This window comes from Cyprinus carpio, chromosome A18, assembly GCF_018340385.1.
Source record: "Cyprinus carpio isolate SPL01 chromosome A18, ASM1834038v1, whole genome shotgun sequence".
Lineage (NCBI taxonomy): Eukaryota > Metazoa > Chordata > Actinopteri > Cypriniformes > Cyprinidae > Cyprinus > Cyprinus carpio.
The window spans coordinates 16,930,678-16,953,465 of NC_056589.1; the positions used below are offsets into that span (position 1 = coordinate 16,930,678).

Genomic DNA, 22,788 nt, shown 5'->3' on the forward strand with positions numbered 1-22,788 from the left:
AAAGAAAGAAAATAAAGTTGTATTTATTTGATTCTTATTCATTATTCATTTAATAACTGATTGATATAATTACATGTTCTGTAATATTTTTAATAATAACTATAATAATTTAAATAATAATAATAATAATAATAATAATAATAATAATAATAATAATACAATTATATTTTATGTATTTATTTTATTCACCATTAATTTAATTATTTATTAATAATTAATATAATTAAATTTATTATAATTTATTAATTTAATTTAATTATACATACTGAGGAGGACATATGCCCCATAAAATGTTTAGGATAGTGGTTGATCATTATGTTTCCAAAGTTCTTGAACTTTTACATTTAGTCCCCCAAACACTGAATATTTAGTTACATTGTTGTTCGTAAGTCTATCGAATCATAAACTAAACTCTGACTCTACTTCTAAAGAACACAGTTTGAAATAGATTTTAAATTTATAACTCCCTGCCAACAGTTTATGTTTCCTTGATTTCAGTTGGGTTAATCATTTAAGCTTGGAAAGAGTGTTGAAAACTGAAACTCAAGTTTAAGGAGCCTAACCACCAGAACTGAAACTAAAGGTTAGCAAGAAATCTTGTGATTTCCTCCCAGTCTTTGTAATGATTATCAATGATTATCTCTCTCTCTTTTTCCTTTCCCTCTCTCGCTCGCTTTGCTTCTCTTACTATGAGCATGAGGGGAGGAGCAGTGATTAAGCCAGAGGGAGGCTTTACTACACCAGCGTGTCAGATACACATTCAGTCACAGCAGCAGACAGGGCATGAGTGTGAGCTCTGTAATACCAATCCCACACCCAGACCTTTAAACAGATAATACTGGCAGTCTCCAAAGCTGGATCTACTGGCAATCCTTAAGGACTCTGATTTCCATTGGGACTTTTTTTCTTCTTCTGTAAGGAACGAGTTGGAAACCTGTGTCTGAAAGAGAGTAAGTATTCAGCACTATTTGCTTCAGTGACTTTAACTGGTTGCTGTTAATGATTGATTTGTGTCTGCGGGAGTGTTTGGTTAGTGTGCAAATGAAAGGGTTTTATAACGCTGCTCTCCCGTTAGACACTCCAGGCGAGTGGCGTGGCTGCACGGGGGTTTGTTATTGCAGGGGGCTGCCGGGACAGGAGGGATGGAGGGGGAGGGTGTGTGCTGACACAAGACAATCCCTCTGCTGTAAGACCTTATCTGAAAGGTGATATCAGTCCGTAGCAGATCACAGGACAGCAAGCTCAGTCTGCTTCTGTTTGTATGCGTGCCTCAAGTGCCTCAAGTTTGTTTGGGTTTGGTTTCAAACGATCAGTTTTGCAGGGTGTGTTGCAGTTTGGGTTGGCCGGTGTGTATGAGCTCTTTGGCAGTTTGACTTGGAGAAGCTTAAAGCTCTGTCTCTTGATCTGTGGAGTTTAGTATCTTTGCGCACACTCTCTGCCAGCAGATGGGAGCATATGTGGCAGGCAGCGGTGTCGGCGTGGAGGAACTTTCCATGAACCCTGGATGGGGTTTTGCAAGTGAAGGGAAAATTTGGAAAGTGAGAAGTGTGAAGCTCTCCATTAAAAGATCATGTGGTTTTGGCATCTTTGGAGAGTGATTGTGTCAAGGACAAGAGTGGACACTGCAGGTGTTTGTCGGAATCACAAACTTCTTGCTTGTTTTGCACTGTTAGTCATCCAAAGATTAATGACTATTAATGCATTACCAACCAAAGTAAACTAAATATGAAACCATTTTAGTAAAATATGGTCTTTTTTGACATGTGGGTTGGTTATCTCAGTGAATAGCATTACATGGTAAATGAATTACATGGGAAAACTACATGGTGCTCTTGAATTAAAGCGATAGTTCACTCAATAATAAACATTTTGTCATCATTTACTCACCCTCATGTCATTCCAAATCTGCATGACTTATTTTCTTCTGTGGAACACAAGAAGATATTTAGAAAAATTTCTCAGCAGTTTTTGGCGATACAATTAAAGTGTTCAAGATGCTTCTAACCCCATTGACTTTCATTGTATAGACAGAAATAGTAAAAACATTCTTCAAAATATCTTCTTTTGTGTTCCACAGTATAAAATATATAATATAATATACATTAATATAAAGAACCTGGGATTAGTAGTGAGGTCGTCATGGATGACCATGTTTATATTCATGTGAGTGTGTGCAGTCACTGCAGATCTGCACATTAAGTTCATGTCCAATGAGAGATTTTCTTTTCTTTTTAGCCAGCAGCTTGTTGGACAGCTGCACATGGGAGATAACCACTCCAGTCTGAGAATTGAAGGAAACAGTAAAAAATACAGCAATTTTAGCCATCTTCAAAGAGCTGCCCGTTCATGCCGTTTACACTGTAGACCTACTTCTCTGTGTAAACGCTGAGGGAATGGTAATTTTTTTAGAAAAGTTTTTTGGAAAGTTTGGTGTGTGACAGAAGAGGTATAGAGGTGGAAAAGATGACTTGAAAGAAGAGCATCAGGGAGAGAGGGATGATTGTACTGTTAGCCTTGCCCTGTGTTTTTCTTTGGTCTGATCTATAAAGACAGCGGCTGGCAATAGCATTCTGGCTACAGGAGCCTTGACAATGGTCGGCCTGTGTGAGGCTGTCAGAAAGTGTTTGGCTAGTTGGCAAAACCCGGTGCCTGTTATATTAATAGTGCAGAGCCTGACTACGGCTCCTGTCACACACAATGCAACACAATAAACTATTAGACAAAAGAGTGTAAAAGTCTGAGAGTGCAATTGAATGGACAGTTGGAAAAGTTACCTGGCCCTTCTGAAACATTTAGACGTTAAAAAAATAAAAATAAATAAACTTAAACCATTTTTAAGCTGGTTTGCTGGTCTTACTTGGTCTCCCAGCATGTAATACCAGTTGGCTGCTCAGCTAAACTGCCAAACACCATCTTGGCCAGACTGGGAGACCATCTTAATAAAGTTAAGACCACCAAACCAGCTAAGGCTGGTTTAAAGATTTTTTACTCCATCTTTTTAAGCATTGAGTATGCTGGTGTACTGGTTTTGTGGTTTGCTGATATTAGTTGCCCTCCTAGACTGGTTTTAGAGGGGTTTTAAACACTTTTCAGCTGGTCAGTTTGTAATATCAGTTGACTGCTTGGCAACATTAGCTAAACACCTGCTTGGTCAGGCTTGGAGACAAACTTAATACATCTTAAACCAGCATAAGCTGGTTTGCTGATCTAAGTTGGCTTCTCAGACTGCTTTTTGTATGGTTTTGGGCACTTTTCAGATTCAAAGTCTGGGTTATCAGCCTAAGACCAGCTTGAATATGTTGGAAGACCATCTAAAACCAGCCAAGACCATCTTATCCAGGTTGTGAGACCATTTTAAACAAGCTACGACCAGCTTGGAAAGAATAAGAATAAGATACAGAAAAAAGAACCTGCTGACTTCGTAGCAGCAGTCTGTTACATATTAGGTCAAAAGTAAAAGCAGGACACATGCAGGCTGTATCTCTTTGTAGTATCTTTACCGAATATAAGACTGTCCATTCTCAGACCTCTACGCACCACCTGTTTCCCATCCCAGTCATTAGATCCCAAGGCTATTTTTCCAGCTTTAGCTTTGATTCCTCATGCTTGGCTGGCTACTATATACCTGCCTCTGCATGTGTGTGTTAGTAAGAGATTCTTTAACTTGGCTGGATTAAAGAACTGGGTCAGTTATGGGCTCTGGTAGTAGAATCAAGGAATGCAAATAAGCACTAGTCTAATAAGCTCCTATATTCTTCTGGCAGGAGCTCAAACTCTGCCAAGTGTTGCAACACACTGTTGAGGCACAAACACTATAAGACACAAACACAATCCCTTTTTCTATGTTATTAACTTCTGACAGCTATATGTTTATGTGACACTCCCCAACAATCTTGTGTACTTTGAGGGATTTTATTTATTTATTTATTTTTTTACTGTAATGCTCAACGATCCATATCATTAAAACTGGAAGAAAAGAATGTTGGGAATGCCTTAATAGAGCTGTAAAAAATAAAATAAAATAAAATAAAGTTGATTTGCTGGTCTTAGTTGGCCTTCCAGACTGGAACTATTATTATGCCACCTGTGCTGTTTGTTGTAGCTAGTCTTGTGGCTGATTTTAGAAAGGTTTGTGCGTTTATGTATTTATTTATGTATGTATGTATTATTATTATTTTTAATCTCTCAGCTAAACTAGCTAAACTGACCAGGCTGAGAGACCTTTATTTATTTATTTATTTATTTTATTTTTTTTTTTTATGCGATTATTCTATCCCTAAACCTTTAAACCAGCCTAAGATTGTTTGCTGGTCTTAGTTGTCTTAAAAAGTATCTTAAACCAGCCAACATAGGTTTTATTGGTCTTAGTTGGTCTCCCAGACTGGTTTTAAAGGGGTTTTGGACACTATTCAGCTGGTCAGACTGTAAGACCAGTTGGCTGCTCAGCTAAACTTGCTAAATAGCAGCTTGGCCAGACTGGAGACCATCTTAAACCAGCTAAGACCAACAATCAAGCTTAGGTTGGTCTAGGTTTTTTTTTTTCTTTTTTTTTTCTTTTAAGTATTGAGAGCTGTGTGATTATGTTATCCCTATGAAACTCTTAACCCTTAAACCCTTGTTGAGTTTAGTTGACTGGGAGGATTTTTCTATAGTTTGAAAAATCCCAGACTGGGATTTTTCAGCTAGTCAGGCCAGGAGTCCATTTGGTCATCCAGCTAAACTAGCTAAACACCAGCTTGGCCAGGCTAAAAGAGACCATCTACACTCTCAGAAAAAAAGGTACAAAAGTTGTCACTGGGGCGGTACCTTTTCAAAAGACACACCTTTGTACCTAAACAGTCCATATTGGTACCTTAAAGGTACATATTAGTACCTAAAGTGTACATATTAGTACCTAAAATGTACAAAAGTGTACATTTTGAAAAGGTACCGCCCCAGTGACAGCTTTTGTACCTTTTTTTTCTGAGAGTGTACTGTAAAACTAGTTTAAAATAGTTTAAGCTAGACTGGTTTAAACATTTTTTTCAGCAGGGATAAGACACATAGCCCACTGAAATAACTGATAAACACATGATGTGCAGGTGACAGACAGTGGGAACGAGAGTCAGAAGCTCTGACAGGGATCACATAGTTTTTTTGTAAAGCAAGCAGTACTTGAGGCTTGGGGGGAGAGCAGCCACTGTGTTTTTGCTCACTGCTGGAAAGTCTTTAAACATGCGTCTTTAAGGGACGTCACAGGCCTCCCCTTTGGTTTCCCAGTCATGCTCTCTCTCTCTCTCCATCCCAGGAGCCTTACGTGGGAACTCGCTCCAGAGCTGGAAATAGACCAAACGTTAGTATTTGCCTGCTTGTCCTTCTGACCCTGATGAGAGAGAGCAAGCTGGAAAGAAACAGAGAGAAATCCTGTCAGCAGAGGGGGCTTTTTTGCATGATACAATATTTGATTTTGTACCATACAAACTTTTGGAGTTTTAATGGTCATTCATGGGGGCAAGTATGTCTTTTTTTTTCTTAGTGCATTGCCTGTCACTGTCACTGTCACACACACACACACACACACACACACTTTGACACCTTCTGTCTCACACCTGTTCCTGAGTCTGAGTTTCATATATTATGCAGGTCTATTTTAAACAGACCAGGACACTGAAGTGTGTCCGTGACTCTTAGACCAGTGAGAATGTGGTATGTGTATGTGTGTGTGTAAATCACATGTGTATTAGTTTGCATGTGTAGTTAAAATGGCATTCATTAGTTACCCCAGTTGATTAATGGACCTTAACCTAGTTGTTACCGCACTGAGCACACTGACATACACAGACGGTCTGTGATCTGATATCTTCCCAGAGCATTCCAGATTGTGGCCTTTCCTCTACTAATGGCTTCTTCGATCCTCCGAGCATACCTTACCCTGACTACGCAGAGATTCGCACCACAACTGCTCTGCCATTTTTCTGCATGCCGCTTTTTATGCCACGCTACTTATTTTTTTTCTCCTTCTGTTACCTGATCTGAGCTGACAGGTTTATTTTGGAGATATTTAATGATTTAAAGCTGCTGTAACCTTGCAAATATGTATGAGAGAGGTGAGGGTTGCTGCTGATGTGACAGTGAGGGAGTGAAGGGATGTCCGGAGCTATAGCATTTACAAACATTATAGTTTTTAATAGGGATGAGTTATAATGATTGACTAATAGTACAAGTGAGAACCACTGACATAGAGGAAAAAACATTATAGTTTTTAATAGGGATGAGTTATAATGATTGACTAATAGTACAAGAACTGACTACATATTTTTCTAAATAATAAAGGCTTTGATTTTATAAGTTTAATTGAATGTTTATTTATTTTTAAGTTCTTTTTATTATATTGCATTTGTATTTTATATATTCAGACACTTGTTTTTTGGGGGATCAGATGAACCCAAAAGTAGCCAAATTATACAGGACTTCCAGTTCAGACTGTTTATGTAATCAGAAAATCATTTTACTTCATCCCAAAGCTTGCAAAAGTGTCACTCATTTTACAATGAAAATTTCACATAGAGGTGGTCCCACTCCCAGCTGTGCCTTCATAAACCTAATTTGCTATATTGCCACTTGATTTAAAACTAACATAGTTCTGAATTCCACACTCTCAAAATGCATTTTCATATTCCTAAATGCTCCATCAGAGCTATTTGGGAGCCTTTATATGCTAACTTATCTTACGTTTCTGAGCCATATGGTCAGAGAATCCAGAGAATCCAGCGATATCTGCAATCCAGGTTTTTTTTTTTTTTTTTCACCTATGCAGTGTGTGTGTGTGTGTGTGTGTGTGTGTGTGTGTGTGTGTGTGTGTGTGTGTGTGTGTGTGTGTGTGTGTGTGTGTGTGTGTGTGTGTGTGTGTGTGTGTGTGTGTGTGTGTGTGTGTGTGTGTGGAACTGTACTGTATGCCAAGTGAAGCCAACTGGAACAACGCTTTAAACCAACAACAGCCTGAAAGCTTCCTGCGTGAAAAGTACAGTACAGGCAGCCCTAATATAGGGTTTGTATAGAAAGAGGGGACGCGTGTGAGAAAGAGAGACAAGTAGGATACGCTTGCCATTTGAATGATTTATTAAAGTGGATCAAAGATGTGGCATGCTTATTGAGGCCGAGGTCATGCTTTATGTGCCGTACACTTCAACTCATATGTAAAATCATAACTGATACGCCCATGAACAGCCATGGTTTTGTATACTTTTATTATATTATGTCCCATAAAACCTTTTACCAACATACAGTTGTCCATACAGACCATGCCAACTGTGCATCCTTTCAGGTGTAGATATTATTTCTCAGTTCTTTGTTCTTCTACTATTTCATTTTGTTCAAGCTCAGGAAAATGTCCCATTTTACCTTTTCTAAATAATCAAAGTGTTGGTTGATGTAGTTTTTTCCAAATCCATTTTAAGTCTGAAAGACCTTTTTTTTCTGCGCTTGAACTTTTTCTGCATCATCCACTGCTAAAAACCCAGTGCTGCTTCAAAGAGCTGTGGAGAGATGGGGCTTTATCCTGCTATCAGGACTGTAATATGAGTGAGATCAAAGCATACATAACAACTTATATGTCTAGGAGCTGAAAATGCCTCTCATGTCTGTCGAAAAAAACATTCTGCTAAGATTTTAATTTCCCTTTTGATGTAGCATGTTCTGCTGAAAAGGATAGGTTGTATTTTATCTGGCTAAAATTGGGAACTTTATCACCTGATAATGATCCAAATTTGAATGATTTTCAGATAACCTAGAAATGAGTGATAAAATACAGGCTATGACTGGTTCTCAGTGCAATCTCAACTTCACATCAAGGTTTATGTCTAGTTCCTGGCATCATGGCTGCATCTAATGTGTTGGATGAGATTCTCTTAAACAAAGATGGTCACCCATGTGAATCATGTTGAGCTGTTAGTTGGCACAGAAACACCAGATTCGCATGCCCATTATGCATAATTTCATTTTCATCTTCTGTACAATCAGCTATGACCTGCATAACCTGAGCTGGGTGGTGCAATCACTATTGAATTACAAACTCAGTCACACCTCCAGGTGAAACTAGACCATGTAATTCCAATACTTCCTTTCATAAAGAGCCCCTCCTTTAGCATTTTGCTTCCTCCCACCACTCCAAAATAAAAAGACGCTCATGAAAAGGTTTCCTTTAAGCAGCTTTTAAAAGAGGTGGTGTTGGAACTTGTTGTTTCATACTGGATTAACTGGACTTTCATCACGTCTCAGCTTGAGCCGTGGTGTCCTTCTGAACACCTACCCTCTAATTAGACATCAGTGTTTTGTAAATTGCCAGCTGATCCACTGCAAATCTTCTCTGTAAATCTGGCTGTTTATAAAAGTTACCTTAATTCTGCCCAAGTATTAACAGGAGACTCAAGTCACAAGTTTTACTTTTACTTTAAAGTACTTTTAAAATCATTATGCTTTAAAAATAATTTTGTGTGCTTTAAAGACACTTCATTTAATGTGTTAACAAACATACGTAAAAGTGCTTAATTATAATTTTAACTGTAGTGTGTTATTTCATATATATTACACATTCACTTCTGAAATAAAAGAATATATAGTAATATAAAGGAATATATATATTGTATAATTTTTTCACATATATTGAAAAAATACTGGGGAAAAAATAGGTCCTTAAAAAGAAAAGGTTTATCGTATATTAAATTAATTAAATAGAAAGACATAATAAAGTATACATTTAATACATTTTAACTTTACTAAATTGCTGCTTCATTACAAATGTGTAGTTACAAAGATTAGATTTATTCACCATAAATGATTATCAGTACATAAGTAATTATGAAATTATATATTAAGATGTACTCATGTCCAAAAAGCATCTAAAGTTCTGCTAATTGCATTTATGTTTAAACTATTATAGCTTTTTATTTAATTTCATTTAACATGCAGTTAAGTGTCCTAAAATATTATACTCAATTCACACTTAAGTATATTCTAATTTTTTATTTCTGTCATTTTAAAATGATGCTAAAGTGCACTCTCTTTCCTCACACAGAAAAAAAGCAAAATATAGATTTTTCATGTGCCTAGCATTATGCTAGTAAGCTGCCACTTTGATTGACGTGACCCATGTCGGCCCTATTAATTATGGGTCAGTCCGTCCTCCAGGGTCACGGCCCGTCGTCTAGGACTCAATTGTGCGTGGAGTGGAATTTACTCAAAATATCTGAGTTGTGAGGTATTGTTTGGATCACAAGCATGATTGAGATGCCACTGCCGGGGTGGCGTTGCTCTCTTTGGCCCTAGAGTGAGCGGTGTTTTATTGAGCTGCATGCAATGAGATCACCCACCAGTCAGTGTTTGCACAGAGCAGACTAGATGAGTGGTTTAGTTATGGCAGCGTAACAGCCCCAAATGACCCTCAGGTTTCTTTTGTAACAGCATGAGCACTGCATGAATAAATTCCCACCATCGGTGAATCAAGAGCTCCTGCTAATAGACAAAGTGCTGATCCAATTGCATAGTGCTGCTGATAGATTTTACATGCACGGTTTTGATGAAATATGTGAAAATGGGCAAAGATTTAATCTCAGTAATGGGTATTTGAAGTTTGTGGTTTAAAAGCACAGAGTGCATTTCATTTCATTGACAAGAGCTCTTGTCAGGCAGAGCGCAGACTGACTGCAGTGTTGGGACTCACAGCCATAGAAACGGATTGCTGCAGTCTTTCTGCCTCGATTCTATTGTTTGTGATTGGCACACTGACGCCCATTCAATCGTTTGGATGCATTTGGGTTGCTTCCAAGTGAACAGCAGTAATAAATGGTCATCAATCTTTGCTTAACAGTAAAGGTTTAATCTGGATACATGCAAAAAGCCCACATAAAATGCTTTTTAGATTGACTATCAGCTATCTGATTCAGCAGAATGTGAAAATGCTGATCGAAGAGATGAGTGTGCTCTGCATGTAGACAAGTACAGTCCATCACCATGACAGATAAAGGTCAGGATTCCATGTTAAGTGTTATGTAAATTATTTTATTACATTTTATTTTAATGTATTGTATTTTACTTTATTTTTTACTTACATTTTACATTACATTTTATTTTATTTTACAAGTACTCATTTTATTAGTCCTTTTTATTATTTCTATTTTTATTTTATATATTCAAACCCTTGTGTTTGGGTTCAGGTGAACCCGAAAGAAGCCTAATTATGCAGGACTCTTTTCTTTTCTTTTCTTTTCTTTTCTTTTCTTTTCTTTTCTTTTCTTTTACATTACTATACTGCTTAATAGTATTTTGTTACATGTTTTAACATGTACAACACTGTGCATAAACATAAAGTTTTATGTTTTTTTTTTTTTAAAGAAATCTGTGCTCAACGATAAGCTCCATCCTCAGACAGTGCATCTCAGGATATATTCTTGTTTGGGTTCCATTCTTTCAACACTATATTGATCCAATAATGCAATGCCGTTGTGCAATATGTTGTATTGATTATGTAGAGGGGTATCATGTTGCAATGGTAAAGTATAAATAAACCATTTCTCTGTACACACAGTTTAAAGAAGGTTGGCCAGTTAGCTTCAGACATAACTACACCATTACAATCTCACAAAACATCTTTATCCATTGAAGATTTTTCTAAAAATTCAAATGTATTAACAAAATAACATTTTGCAAGCAATTTTTTTTTTATAGTAGATGTTTCTCCAGCATCAGATTTTTTATGATTTGTTTAGCGTTGGTGATATGCCTTTGTGTTTTGCAGAGGAATAACCATGAAATAATAACAAACGTAGAATATTACTGAAAAGCGAATAGGGCCATTTACAGCAAGGTCTTGAGTTGCTGGAGCTTTTAACACCCTCTTGCTGAGAAACACCTCTGTGCACAAAGACTCCCTCTGATTCTTGAATGAGTAATCAGGCTCACGACTGCAACTAGAACTAATACTATAGAGTGATATCAGAAAGAGTTCTTACTGGCAGCTATGGAGTTAGAGCTCCAGCTGTTAGGAGGGTTCAGGAGGCAGCACTGGCAGGAATCTATCTTGCTGTGAAAGACAGTTTGAGCGATGGGAGAGATATTGACGGCCATTAGGAGCGGTCGAGTGCTCTGAAGGCCCCCTTGCACGCACCGTACTATTGGCCCTTTGATGTGATTGATGGCTATAGCACACTTTCCAGTACCCTAAACATCTGTCTTATTCATGTTAAATCCCAGGAATGCAGGCACTTTCTCCATGCTGCACCATCTATAGCAGAAAACATACAATACAATAAAAGGATACCACCATCATGCTTTGTGAATCATCAATTGTCGGTCTGTATCTACAAAGTAGTAACAAAGTGCAGGATAAAAGGAAGGAATAAATTACAAATCGTTTGGATGATCAAGCATATTCAAAATCACAAGCAGCCAATGAAAAGATTTTTTCCTGCCTCAGCCAAAAAGAACAGAAAAGACAAAAAAGAGAATCGTACCATAATACAAAAATAAGATTCGTTTTTTTTCAATGGATTATATTCTTTAAAAAAAAGATGAATGTCTCTGAAGGCTTATTTTTCTTGATTTAATTAACCATATCCGAAGCCTCTGCTTTGTCTTTTTGAATATTAGTGGTAGAAATATCAGAATAATATATTTAAGATATTAGCTTAAAAAGAAAACCATTATAGTACTGCCAGCAGCCCAAGCATAACAGGAAGCAGAAGTAGCACAGAACGTTGTAGTTTGCTCTTATTGTTAACACTCAGGCCAATATTAGCACCACTGTAAATACATAAAATCAGATGGTGAGATAATGCCAAACAATTGAAAACATTTAGAAATGAAAGTAAAGTGTTAAAGCAGGCCATGACCTACTTTCAAAACCAGACTACTTTTAAGGCTCTTTTCACCTGTGTCACTCAAACATCACTCCATGTGTTTCTAAAACAGTTGGCTAACATTTGTAAATCTATGGATATCACAGCTGCAAATGTCTATACCTAATTTATCTAATTTAAACATGCTTGTTTTTTTTAAAAAAAATCAAATTTAATTGTATTTTATTGTATTAAATAATACTAAATACAAATACATCAATCAATAATTAAATAAAATAAAATTGAATATTAAATTTGTATGTTTAATTATATATATTTATGTATTTAATTTTAAATGTTAAGGATCAATAAGTAATCAATAGTGAATTAGGATCCATAACCTAAAATAATTTTTAAATGAAGTCTTTTCTTGTGTCTATGAAACTCATGATGTTTTTGTAATAAACAAGTATTTATGTAAGTGGGAGGGCCAATTTATACTTCTGCGTCGAGTGTACGCCGTAGTGTACGTCGTAGGCTACGCACGTAGGCGACGCCGTCGTGAGCATTTATACTTCTGCGTATGTCTGTTTTGCTCTGCAGTTACACCGCCGAAACGCTAGTTGACGCGAGCGGGTTCCACTGTGTGGAAAACCGACGTTAGAGGAAATCTCCCTCCACGAATTCGCTGCCGTCTGGCAGTCTTTGTAATCTCCCGAAGAGGAGTCATACAGATGGCTGTATTTCCTCACTTCTTCAATTAATCGCTCGGTCACTTGGTCCATTTCCATGTTGGCTCTTCACTGAATTTCGGAATTTAAAAATGGCGGGCGGTCCAGAGAGCAGAAGATCATTCCGGAAATGCGTAGGAGGAAACGTGATACTACCAAGCCGACCAATCACAGATCTTGCAGTCCGCGTCGTCGCGACGCGTAGTTACATTTTTGAGGAGGTGCGCGTCAGGGTACGGCGAAGGGTACGACGTATGGTACACGTCAATGCGTATGCTACGCCGTACCTACTACGCGCACCCGACGCAGAAGTATAAATTGGGGTTGGGGAGGCTGGTGGATTCCAGGACTGCAGGGCACAGGTATTCTTCCAGACTGGTTTGTATTATACTGGGACTCCTGGAGGATATAAAGCAGAAACTTTCTCCAGTACCCTGATAACCATTGCATGAAACCCACAAGTCATATCTATGCATTATACAGCAAACAGCGCAGACAGAATAGGCTGACAGTTCCATGGCCTAAATGTCAGAGCTTTATTAGTGAACATCTTTGTAATCGCCAAGCACACTGTTGCCTCTGTTGATGATAGGCTACAAGAAAATTAACTGCGTCAACAGAACATCATTACTGGATCACGAGTTTTAGCATGAGACCTCTGAGCACTTATCTTCTGTCCCTGCAATGCTTTTAAAATGCTGCTGACACACAGTAATTGTGCAAATGCATTTTAGCTAGTTTGCACAGATGTTTGACTTTTAGTCAAACTGTTTGATATTTAGATAAGTAAGACTGTCATTTAGATACTGGCTTTGCAGGTAGCATATGGAGGTAGAAAAAAGTTTGAAGCAGGGTTATTTTTTAACTAAAATTATTTAACTGAAATAAAATGTATACAAATATATATATATATATATATATATATATATATATATATATATATATACATATATATATATAGATAGATAGATAGATAGATAGATAGATAGATAGATATATAGATAGATAGATAGATAGATAGATAGTTAATAATGATGAAGATGATGATAAACAAAAACAACTAAATTACTAAAACTTCAACTAAAATTGAAAAAAAATATGAAAATAAAAACTAATTCAAAATATTATTAAAATTATTAATTAAAAAACTGTATGTCAATGATACCAAAACAACACTAATCCAATGGAATTAATTAATTAATTTGTTTGTTTATTTATAAATGTATAACATTTTACTGGGAAATAGTCTCTATATTCTGACTTTATGGTGACTTAGGAGATGTCTTCATACGCTTGAACAGAAATCTTCACACGGAATCTCCTAGAATCCCATTGTACAGACACATTTAAGTTACACGACTGTAATGAATGTAATTAAATCCTGCGCAGCTAAGATATCAAAGCAAATGTTGGCATGCATTATTTACTTGAGTAATTACAGAGTATCACTTATGCCAGCTGCTCCAGCACAGAATGAACAGTTGTTGTTCATAAAATAAACATAATGAAAAGAAAAACACAATTCTGTAAATAATGTAAAGGAGGCCCATTCTGCATCTTCATTTTAATGAAATATACTTGTATATGTCTGAAAACCTTGGATTGGTGTCTTTCTAGTGAAAAACTGGCATCCCCAGGAGACCGTAATTGTATTGCTAGCTTGAGTATATTAGATTACATCAAAAGAAATATACAACCCAAGTCTTGATTTAAGAACTCCTTTCCTTGTTTTTCAAAGCAATCCTTTTATTATATATGCATCATGTCTCCAATGACCTAGCCTATTGCTGAACAGATAAACTAAAGACAAGGCATAGATACTCCCTTTGCTCAAACAGGACTGTGGGAAAGAGAGAGCTCCTCATGGATTAAGGCCACTTCCAGAAAATCATCGAGGTTACTTCCCCTAAGGATGATCCACTTACAGCAATACTCAAAGAGAGCGGTCAACTAATAAGTGTCCCCTGATGTACATTTTAGGAATTTTTCTAAAGAAGCACTTAGTAACTTTTTTGTTTATTTTGCACTGGATGATATGACAATCATCTCACATGAGAGATTTATTTATTTATTTTGGCTAGTTTTATGTGTGAAACTTTTTTTTTATTTTTTCAGAAGGACATTAATAGCAGATTGATTATTTTTCTAGCAATATCTGGCAACACTGGGTATAAATGGCATTGTATCAATGTGTTATTGTACAGTCAGACATGATTCATTTTATTCTGTGAGTGAAAGTGTCATTAACAGGAGGGTTACTGAGACAAAATGAGTATTACACACACACACACACACACACACACACACACATATCACCAATGTCAGACACTCACACACACACACATATCGTGACATGACATGTGGCCAAGTATGGTGTACCAAACTTGGAATTTGTGCTCTGCATTTCACCCATCCAAGTGCACACACAGCAGTGAACACACACCGTGAACACACACCTGGTGCATATATATATATATATATATATATATATATATATATATATATATATATATATATATATATATATATATATATATATATATATATATATATTTTTTTTTGTCGCAGCACCCTGGGAACAGTTTGGAATCGGTGCCCTTGCTCAAGGATCTCACCTCAGTCATGGTATTGAAGGTGGAAGAGAGCGCTGGTCATTCACTCCCCCCCACGACAATTCCTGCCAGTACTGAGACTCGAACCCACAAAAGATATATATATATATATATATATATATATATATATATAAATATATATATATATATAAACATAAAAACTAGAATAATTAATAATGTGAGTATATATAATATTTTTGTTTATTATAAATTTAATGCATTTTAAAAGTAACACAATAGTCTAAATACGAGTTATAGACTGATATATTTTGACTGGGATATTTTTAATCATAGTATTAATTTCTCTAATGTAATGCAATCTAAGATTCAATTTATTTATTAATATTAAAAATAATATTTATTTATTTTAGTAACATTTATTTGTGGATTTTTTTTATATGTTTAGTTTTATTATTTGTGTTATTTTTATATATAAAATATAATATTTAGTGCATTCTAAAAGTACAACAATAGGTTTGGAATATGAGTTATGGACTAGTATATTTTGTTTGGGTGCCAGGAAAAAAGCCTGTTGAAGAAGAGAGTCTGTGAGTCTGCCAAATCTCTCTTTGTCTACACATTCATAATCTTAGAAAGCAGGTAACTAACATAATGTAATAATAATAATATTAAGTTAGATTCTTTATATGATCATCCTGTTTTAATTTTGCACTTGCAGGGGGAAATGTAAAACACACTGAATGCAGCCACCCATTGAAATTGAAAACTCCACCTGTTGCATTCTTTTCACTGAGATTCTGGCTTCTCCATCTGAGGAGCTGTTTTATATATCCTTTTCTGAGAATAGCATTTCTTTGTAATAAATTCCAATGAGGCTGATTTCTTGGAAGGACACGGCAGTTCTTCCATATACTGTATGTAATTAAGAAAAGCTTTGCTTCTTTCTAAATAAGCAGTGGGGATGCCATCAGAAATGAGTCAGTGCTGTGACAGTAGCAGCATTACAACTCAATATTGAAGTTACTCAAATTGCATTCAAGTTCATCTGGTCCACACATTCTTTCTGTCCAGCATGAATCAGTATTTGCCTAAAGACCTGAGTGGAAAACTCTGGGCCTTTAATCACAGCTGTAAGAATGCTGACTTGGAGTCAGTAATCATGTTACTTTAACCAGTAGGATAATTAAATATGCACTGAAATTAATAGCATACCAGAAACAGCTTTTCATTTAAATATCATTTTACCTGACAAAGCAGTGATGACATTAGCAGGTCTTTTTACAGATGCTTCTGTGCCGTTCTACATTTCACAGACCCCACATCTGTTATGGAAATTTTAAAGCAGGAGCGAAAGGACAAAATGAATCTCCGCTAGAAATATTTGCACATCTGACTCTGTCCCCGTTAGAGGTATTTTACTTTAGAGAGACAGCGGCAATGATATTCCTGGGCCATTTCATAGTCACATTTTACAATTATCCACATTTATCTAGTTAGGTCAGCCATTTAATTAAACTAAAATCAAAATGTAATGCTTTTTTCATCTGAGAAGTCTTGCCTTAAAAAATAGCTTATGGAAGCTCCTTTTTTTAACATGTTCAAACTTGATTTAAGCCAGAATTTTTTTCCCCATTTTGCTTTGGCTATTTAATAAGATTTTAATTAGGCTATTAAAGATCTTTGAAGGAACATATGGATGTAATTAAGGCTGGCCGGATCACCCAGGGAGGAGTGGGCCATTAATTACTCTAAGCTAGGTCTTGGGATCAGCTCGGAGACAAGGACAGTGGAAAACTCCACGATCTCAGATCCCACACTTCATGATTCACTCTTTCCATACAAGTAAAAAACAGTAGATACTTATGTTGAGCTTTACTCTTATGAAATAGTGCTTATGAACAGGTGTCAGCGTTACTTCCTGTACCTCTGAAGGGTTTCGACACCTGTGCTGCTGAGTCAGGTTTCTCAATCACATTGTTTGTGTTCTCTGATTCATAGATGTCCAGATGATCTCAAAGTTTGCAGAGCTTCTGCAATGGACCATTTCATCAGGCACTTTGAGAGCAATGAGTCATAGTTCTGTCATACATGTGCTAGTTATTCTTTAAAGTCCCCTTGAGTCACGACAAATTCCTCATCTCACACATCTGCTTCTGCACTCACACATCCACAGTCACATACCCACACGCACACTTCTACACACAAAACTGCTGATTTGGTGAATTGTAGAAGAAATAAGCATTCTCTGTTTCATCAATACACACATTTAATGATGTAATATTAGTTCTATTCATATATATCTATAGTAATTTTTGTAATTCAACAATTTTTTTTTTCTTTTTCTACTATTTATCTAATATTAAAATTTTTAATTTATTTGAGCTAAGTTAAAAATAACAACTCTATGAGTCTAAGGGTGCCTTTAAGTTATTTTTTTCCCCCCATGCCTGCAGTGGAAGATACTATTGCACACTTATCTGAAACATTAATCCTCTGGCTTTGCTTAAGGATATTTTTATCTCATCTAAAAAAACAGATAATCTGGACAGCTGTTTCTGTAGTAAACTTCTATTTTTATGAAAGACAGGAAGTGACATTTGACCATTTAATGCCATTGTCACATATGGCTCACAAACTGGAAAAACACAGAATTATTGACTGGGCATTGACTGAATAGAGATTATTTATGTAATATTTATGTTTTATTTATCCTCTCTCTTCTCTCTCTTTCTTTTTTTCCCCTTTCCTTCAGGAGTTAAGTATTATTTGCACACTAGTTTTATATTGTATGGGGGGAAAAATTATTTAGAGGTCCCCTGATCCTTAAACCTTCCAAGAAATACCCTCCAAATGTCTCTGAATTATATTTATTTTCATGTTACAAATCATATTAAAGTCATGCTGTATCAGTCATTTTTCCTGGCTAACAGCGATCGACCCACTCCCCCAAAAAATATCTTAAAAATTGTAAAATCTACCGAACAAATATATTATTAATTTAAACTGAATGATTAATGTTTAAACAACATGCTTGTTCATTGGGATCATTGCTTTTAGGATTTGGGAACTAGTAAGTATTTGATCATTCATCACAATAAACACCTTTGAGGACTAGTAGTGAGATGATTTATGGCTCCTGCATTAATCCAGCAGTAGAAAGAAAGGAAAATGTGTATTATGTCTCTTTGAGAGAGACCTTCAAGCATCCTACTTCAGCTCCTCACGTTCCTCAGCAGCATTTATCCTCTTCCTGTCAAAACTTGAAATTAATGAGATCACATCGCCATTGGTCAACTGGGATGTCACTCCAACGTTCCCAGCGCTAGGAAGGCTAATGGTGCTTTGTAAGTGAGCCTCCCGCACCAATATGGCTGAAGCCACAGCCTTGACCAGTGCAGGACACATTCCAACCCCAGCATATGGAGAGTAGCAGGAGGAGTTTGACCTTGTAAAATCTCTTGCCTGAGCTGAGATTGTGTGCATATTTCATAGATGTTGTTGGTGAAACAGTGAAGTTTGTGAACTTTTCTAATGGGAATTTAGTTTGTTAGTTGTTGTTTTTGTGTGGTGTTTGCTGATGTATTATCACCAGACTATACATAGAATGTCCTTTCAAGGTTCCACATTTTCTGTAAGTGAAGATATACTGTAGTTCAGGTTAAACTTGCTGTGTCCTTTTGTGCTACTTCGTTTGATATGTGCCATGTTGTTCACAGGTATAGGTATATACTGCTTAAACTGTGATATAAATCTGTCATTATTGGACATAAACTGTTTTGTGCCTTTAGGCCTTGTCTGATGTTGATAAATGGCAATCATCAATGATTAAACAGTTCAGAAGATACCTTTTGGAAATCTAAACCACAGTCCCTTGTAATCAGCTTATCTCCACATGCTGTGCCAATACAGTTTTGATATGCTGTTTAAACAAGCAGCAGTTTTCCCATTTGGGACCTGAATCTTCCCAGTGGGAGTCCAAGGTCTGTCGTGCTCCAGATGGAAAAGATGCCTTGCTTCTGTCTTTTTTTTTTTTTTATTAGGGGACGACTCTCAGCTAGTGCCGTGCTCTTATGTTGTCTATATTATAGAGCAAAGCATCCTTACTGTTTTGGCAGTATCACTCTTAGAGCTTGATGCCAAATTACAGTGTTGGCTCAATTTTTAAGCTTTTTGAGGTAAAGCACAAATAGATATGAAGATCTGCAGAAGCGTTACGGCCATGAGGTTACACCTAATTAAAACGTAGTAATTACACCTTTTTAAATTTTACATACTTATGTTACATTCAGATGTCTAGCAAAAGCCAGACTGATTTTTTTTTTTTTCCTCTAACCCTGATTTTACCACACCCTATGTGTAGCCTTTTACTGTTGGCAGTTCATAAAAATTAAATATACACATTTGACGTTGGTATTAAATCTTAAACCTAAATGGGAATTGCAATTGGATTAGCTTTGTGGTTGTACTTAAAATGCTCGTCTATACAGCCAGAGTAATGGAAACCACTTAAGTGTTAGCCCGCTGACATATTGGACTGATGACAGGGTTGGGTTCTGTGCTGTAGATCACATATCAAGTGCAAAGCTATTCAGCTTATTTACAGTCCATTTCATTTGCCTAGCAGTCAAACCCCACGTATGACTTTACCTTGCTTATCTAAAAGGAAGCAAATGAGGTCATCTTAGCAGGAGGCTGGAAATTATACATTTTATGGCATTGCATGAATATCCGTTCTCAGAACAGTGCTTTATGGAACGGAACAGATGAATAATGATCAGTGTGGGTGATTATGGTGAAGTGGGGTCACCTGTTCCTTGAACTTTGTAAGCTTACATGTAAACAGAGAATAAATCACTTTCCATTGTCTCTCAAGTGATACAAGGAAGTATTAATTTATGGTCTTATCATCCTTACACCCTACTAAGAAAACCGGCTTACGTCAGTAGGTACAGTATGTCCATGTTGGTTCAGGCTGGTTTTTGTTGTTCACCAGCAAATGCAAGTGCAAAAGACCAGTAGAGGTCTTTTAAAAAGGGCACTTTTCTGCAAACTTAGCCCCAAACGTGCTCACCTTAGCAATAGCGCTGATTAAACAAAGACATAGACCCCTGCTGAGCAGTGAGTAAATTGTGTAAATCTCTGTCCCTTAAGGCTACATATTCTCATTCATGCAGCAATTCTTGGCACAATCTTAATCTTTGCTGATGATTTTCAGTGATATAACACCACACATAGAGTTTACGGTACAGGTAGGAGATGGCTGGTTTGCACTCCCACATCTCCTGGTGCTATCAAGCATGACCTAATGCAACCCGTTCATACTGTATTGTGGGTTTAACGTACCGTGAAGAGGATGTTTGCTTCATTTAGAAATAGATAAATGCTCGTGAAATGAACTGTATACACATGGTCTTAATTAAGTCTAAGCTTTTTGTTAGTTTTAAAGGAGTTTGGGGCACCTTTTCACCTTTCAGCGTCCCAGCTAATCCAGCTTTGGCTATCTTAAACTAGCTAAGACCAGAAAACCAGCTCAGGCTGGCTTAAGCAGGGTCAGTCCTAACTAAACAAGTATATCAGTCTACTTATGCAAAAAAAAAAAAAAAAAAAAAAAAAAAAAAAAATATATATATATATATATATATATATATATATATATATATATATATATATATATATATATATATATATATTTATATATATATTCTGAGTACTAAGTATAAACTGTTTTGATCAAATGGTTCCCACCAGTAATAAAATGTTTTATCTCATATTAATTTGACTACTCTTGTGTCTTGTTTGTTACAGATTGCTGAAAAACCTGTATAGAAACTTACACAAGCACATGGAGACAAAGGTGACCACCAGTTGTCACATCAGTACACGGCTCTCCTTTTCAGTAGTTTGAGGAGAAGAAGAAAAAAAACGAGCGAGGGAAAAGATCTTCATGAGCGCCAGAAAATCCAGAGAGAAAACACACTGAGACACAAGCAGCAAAATGTGGACACAAAACATGAAACGTGTCTCTTTCCTATTTCTCCTCGATGTCCTCCTGGTTGGATGGGGTCAAGCAGCAGAAGACGACGTCACCCCTCGCCTCAGTTTCTCTTACAGTAAGTGCACAGACACACACATGCACAACTCACTCTGCCCATTTACTGAAAGTGTGTAAAAGAGCCGACCGGTACGAGACTATAAATAAAAGCTGGTCTGGAGTCGACTTAAGAGCTCTGAGGGAGCTACGGGCTGAAGACCCTCTCATCTCCCACAGACAGTAACACTTGCTGAAGTGTTGATAAACAGAAAGCAGATATCAAGGGCTGATTGGTTTGTGCTGGCCTCTGGCGTGTTTGTATGGAGGTGGATTATCGCATTTACAAAACCACTGTGCCTCTGCGAACATAATGTGCAACATACACATGCATGTCCAAGTCAGTCATCGAAGAACAACAAAGCATCTATTTAAAACTGAGTGGTCTCACTGTTCTTCAACAGCATAATACAGCCCCTCTTGCTCATAATTATCCCTTAGCTGCATCTCTAACATAACATCTGTCATGTTAAAGACAAACCACTTCCTTTCCCGTGAATCGCAGGCGCTTTTGGGTGCGTCCATTCATGTTTTTGCAGGCTTCATGCATTGGGAAGAGAAGAGGTACAATGAGTCTGTAAACACAGTGCACTATGGCTTTATTAAGTTACTATGGTACTATTGATTGTGTTAGATGATGGTTTTCATCACTAAGGTACAAGTCCTTTGTGAAGGAGAATGTTGACGCCTTTTAGGACAAAAGCATGGTTTTTGTTAATGCAGTGGCGTGCGACACGTAATTGTTTCTAATTTAATACATACAATCACACGTTGCATAGTATGAAGTGTAAATGACAATATTTATTTGTTGTTTCCAAGTCCACAAATCCTTCTTGTGCAGAGACGTAAGTCATGGGCTTGCTGTGTTTGTCCTATGTGTCTTCATCATGTTGGACAAAGAGTTTAAGTCAACCTACATTCACATCCACCTGTGCATCCTTTCCACATTTACTTCTCACCTTTATTTAAACTAGCTCAGGATAAGATGGGGGTTATACTAAACCTACTAAACCTGCCTGAACATGTTGACTGCCTCTTTTGAGAGTCTACCTGCATGGAGGTCTTGTTCTCCTGCCAATATACAAAATATTCATTATACAAAACTTCTCTTCTCTTCTCTTCTCTTCTCTTCTCTTCTCTTCTCTTCTCTTCTCTTCTCTTCTCTTCTCTTCTCTTCTCTTCTCTCTTCTCTCTTTCCCTCTTTCCCTTCCCTTCTTCTTTCCCTTCCCTTCCCTCCCTTCTCCCTTCCCTTCCCTCCCTTCTTCCCTTCCCTCTTCCCTTCTTCTCTTTCTTATTCTCTTCTCTTCTTTTCTTTTGTCCCCTTCCCCTTTTTTTTGTCTCGTCTCTTTAATTGTCTTCTGTTCTTGTCTCATCTCTTCTCTTTACTTCTCATTTTGTCATCTCATTTCATCTCTTCTATCTTTTCTCTTTACTTCTCATTTTGTCATCTCATTTCATCTCTTCTTTTTCTTATGGTCTCGTCTTGTCTCTTTGATGATCTTCTCTTCTCTTCTCGTCTCATCTCTTTCTTTGCCTCTCTTTATGTCTCTTCTCGCTTAATCTGTTCACTTTTCACTTGTCTTGTT

The 22,788-nt window shown here is 36.8% G+C and overlaps 1 protein-coding gene across 1 annotated transcript in view; it reads left to right on the forward strand.

The window, feature by feature from the left end:
• The first annotated feature begins 420 nt into the window (after positions 1 to 420).
• The window catches only part of LOC109108854 (semaphorin-4B-like), a 53,712-nt gene continuing 31,344 nt past the window's right edge, over positions 421 to 22,788 (forward strand). Inside the window, exons 1-2 of the mRNA XM_042775175.1 lie at positions 421 to 950; positions 20,920 to 21,224. Of these exons, the coding sequence (XP_042631109.1) occupies positions 21,110 to 21,224 (115 nt within the window). The 5' untranslated portion in view covers positions 421 to 950; positions 20,920 to 21,109. The remainder of the gene's footprint in view (positions 951 to 20,919; positions 21,225 to 22,788) is intronic.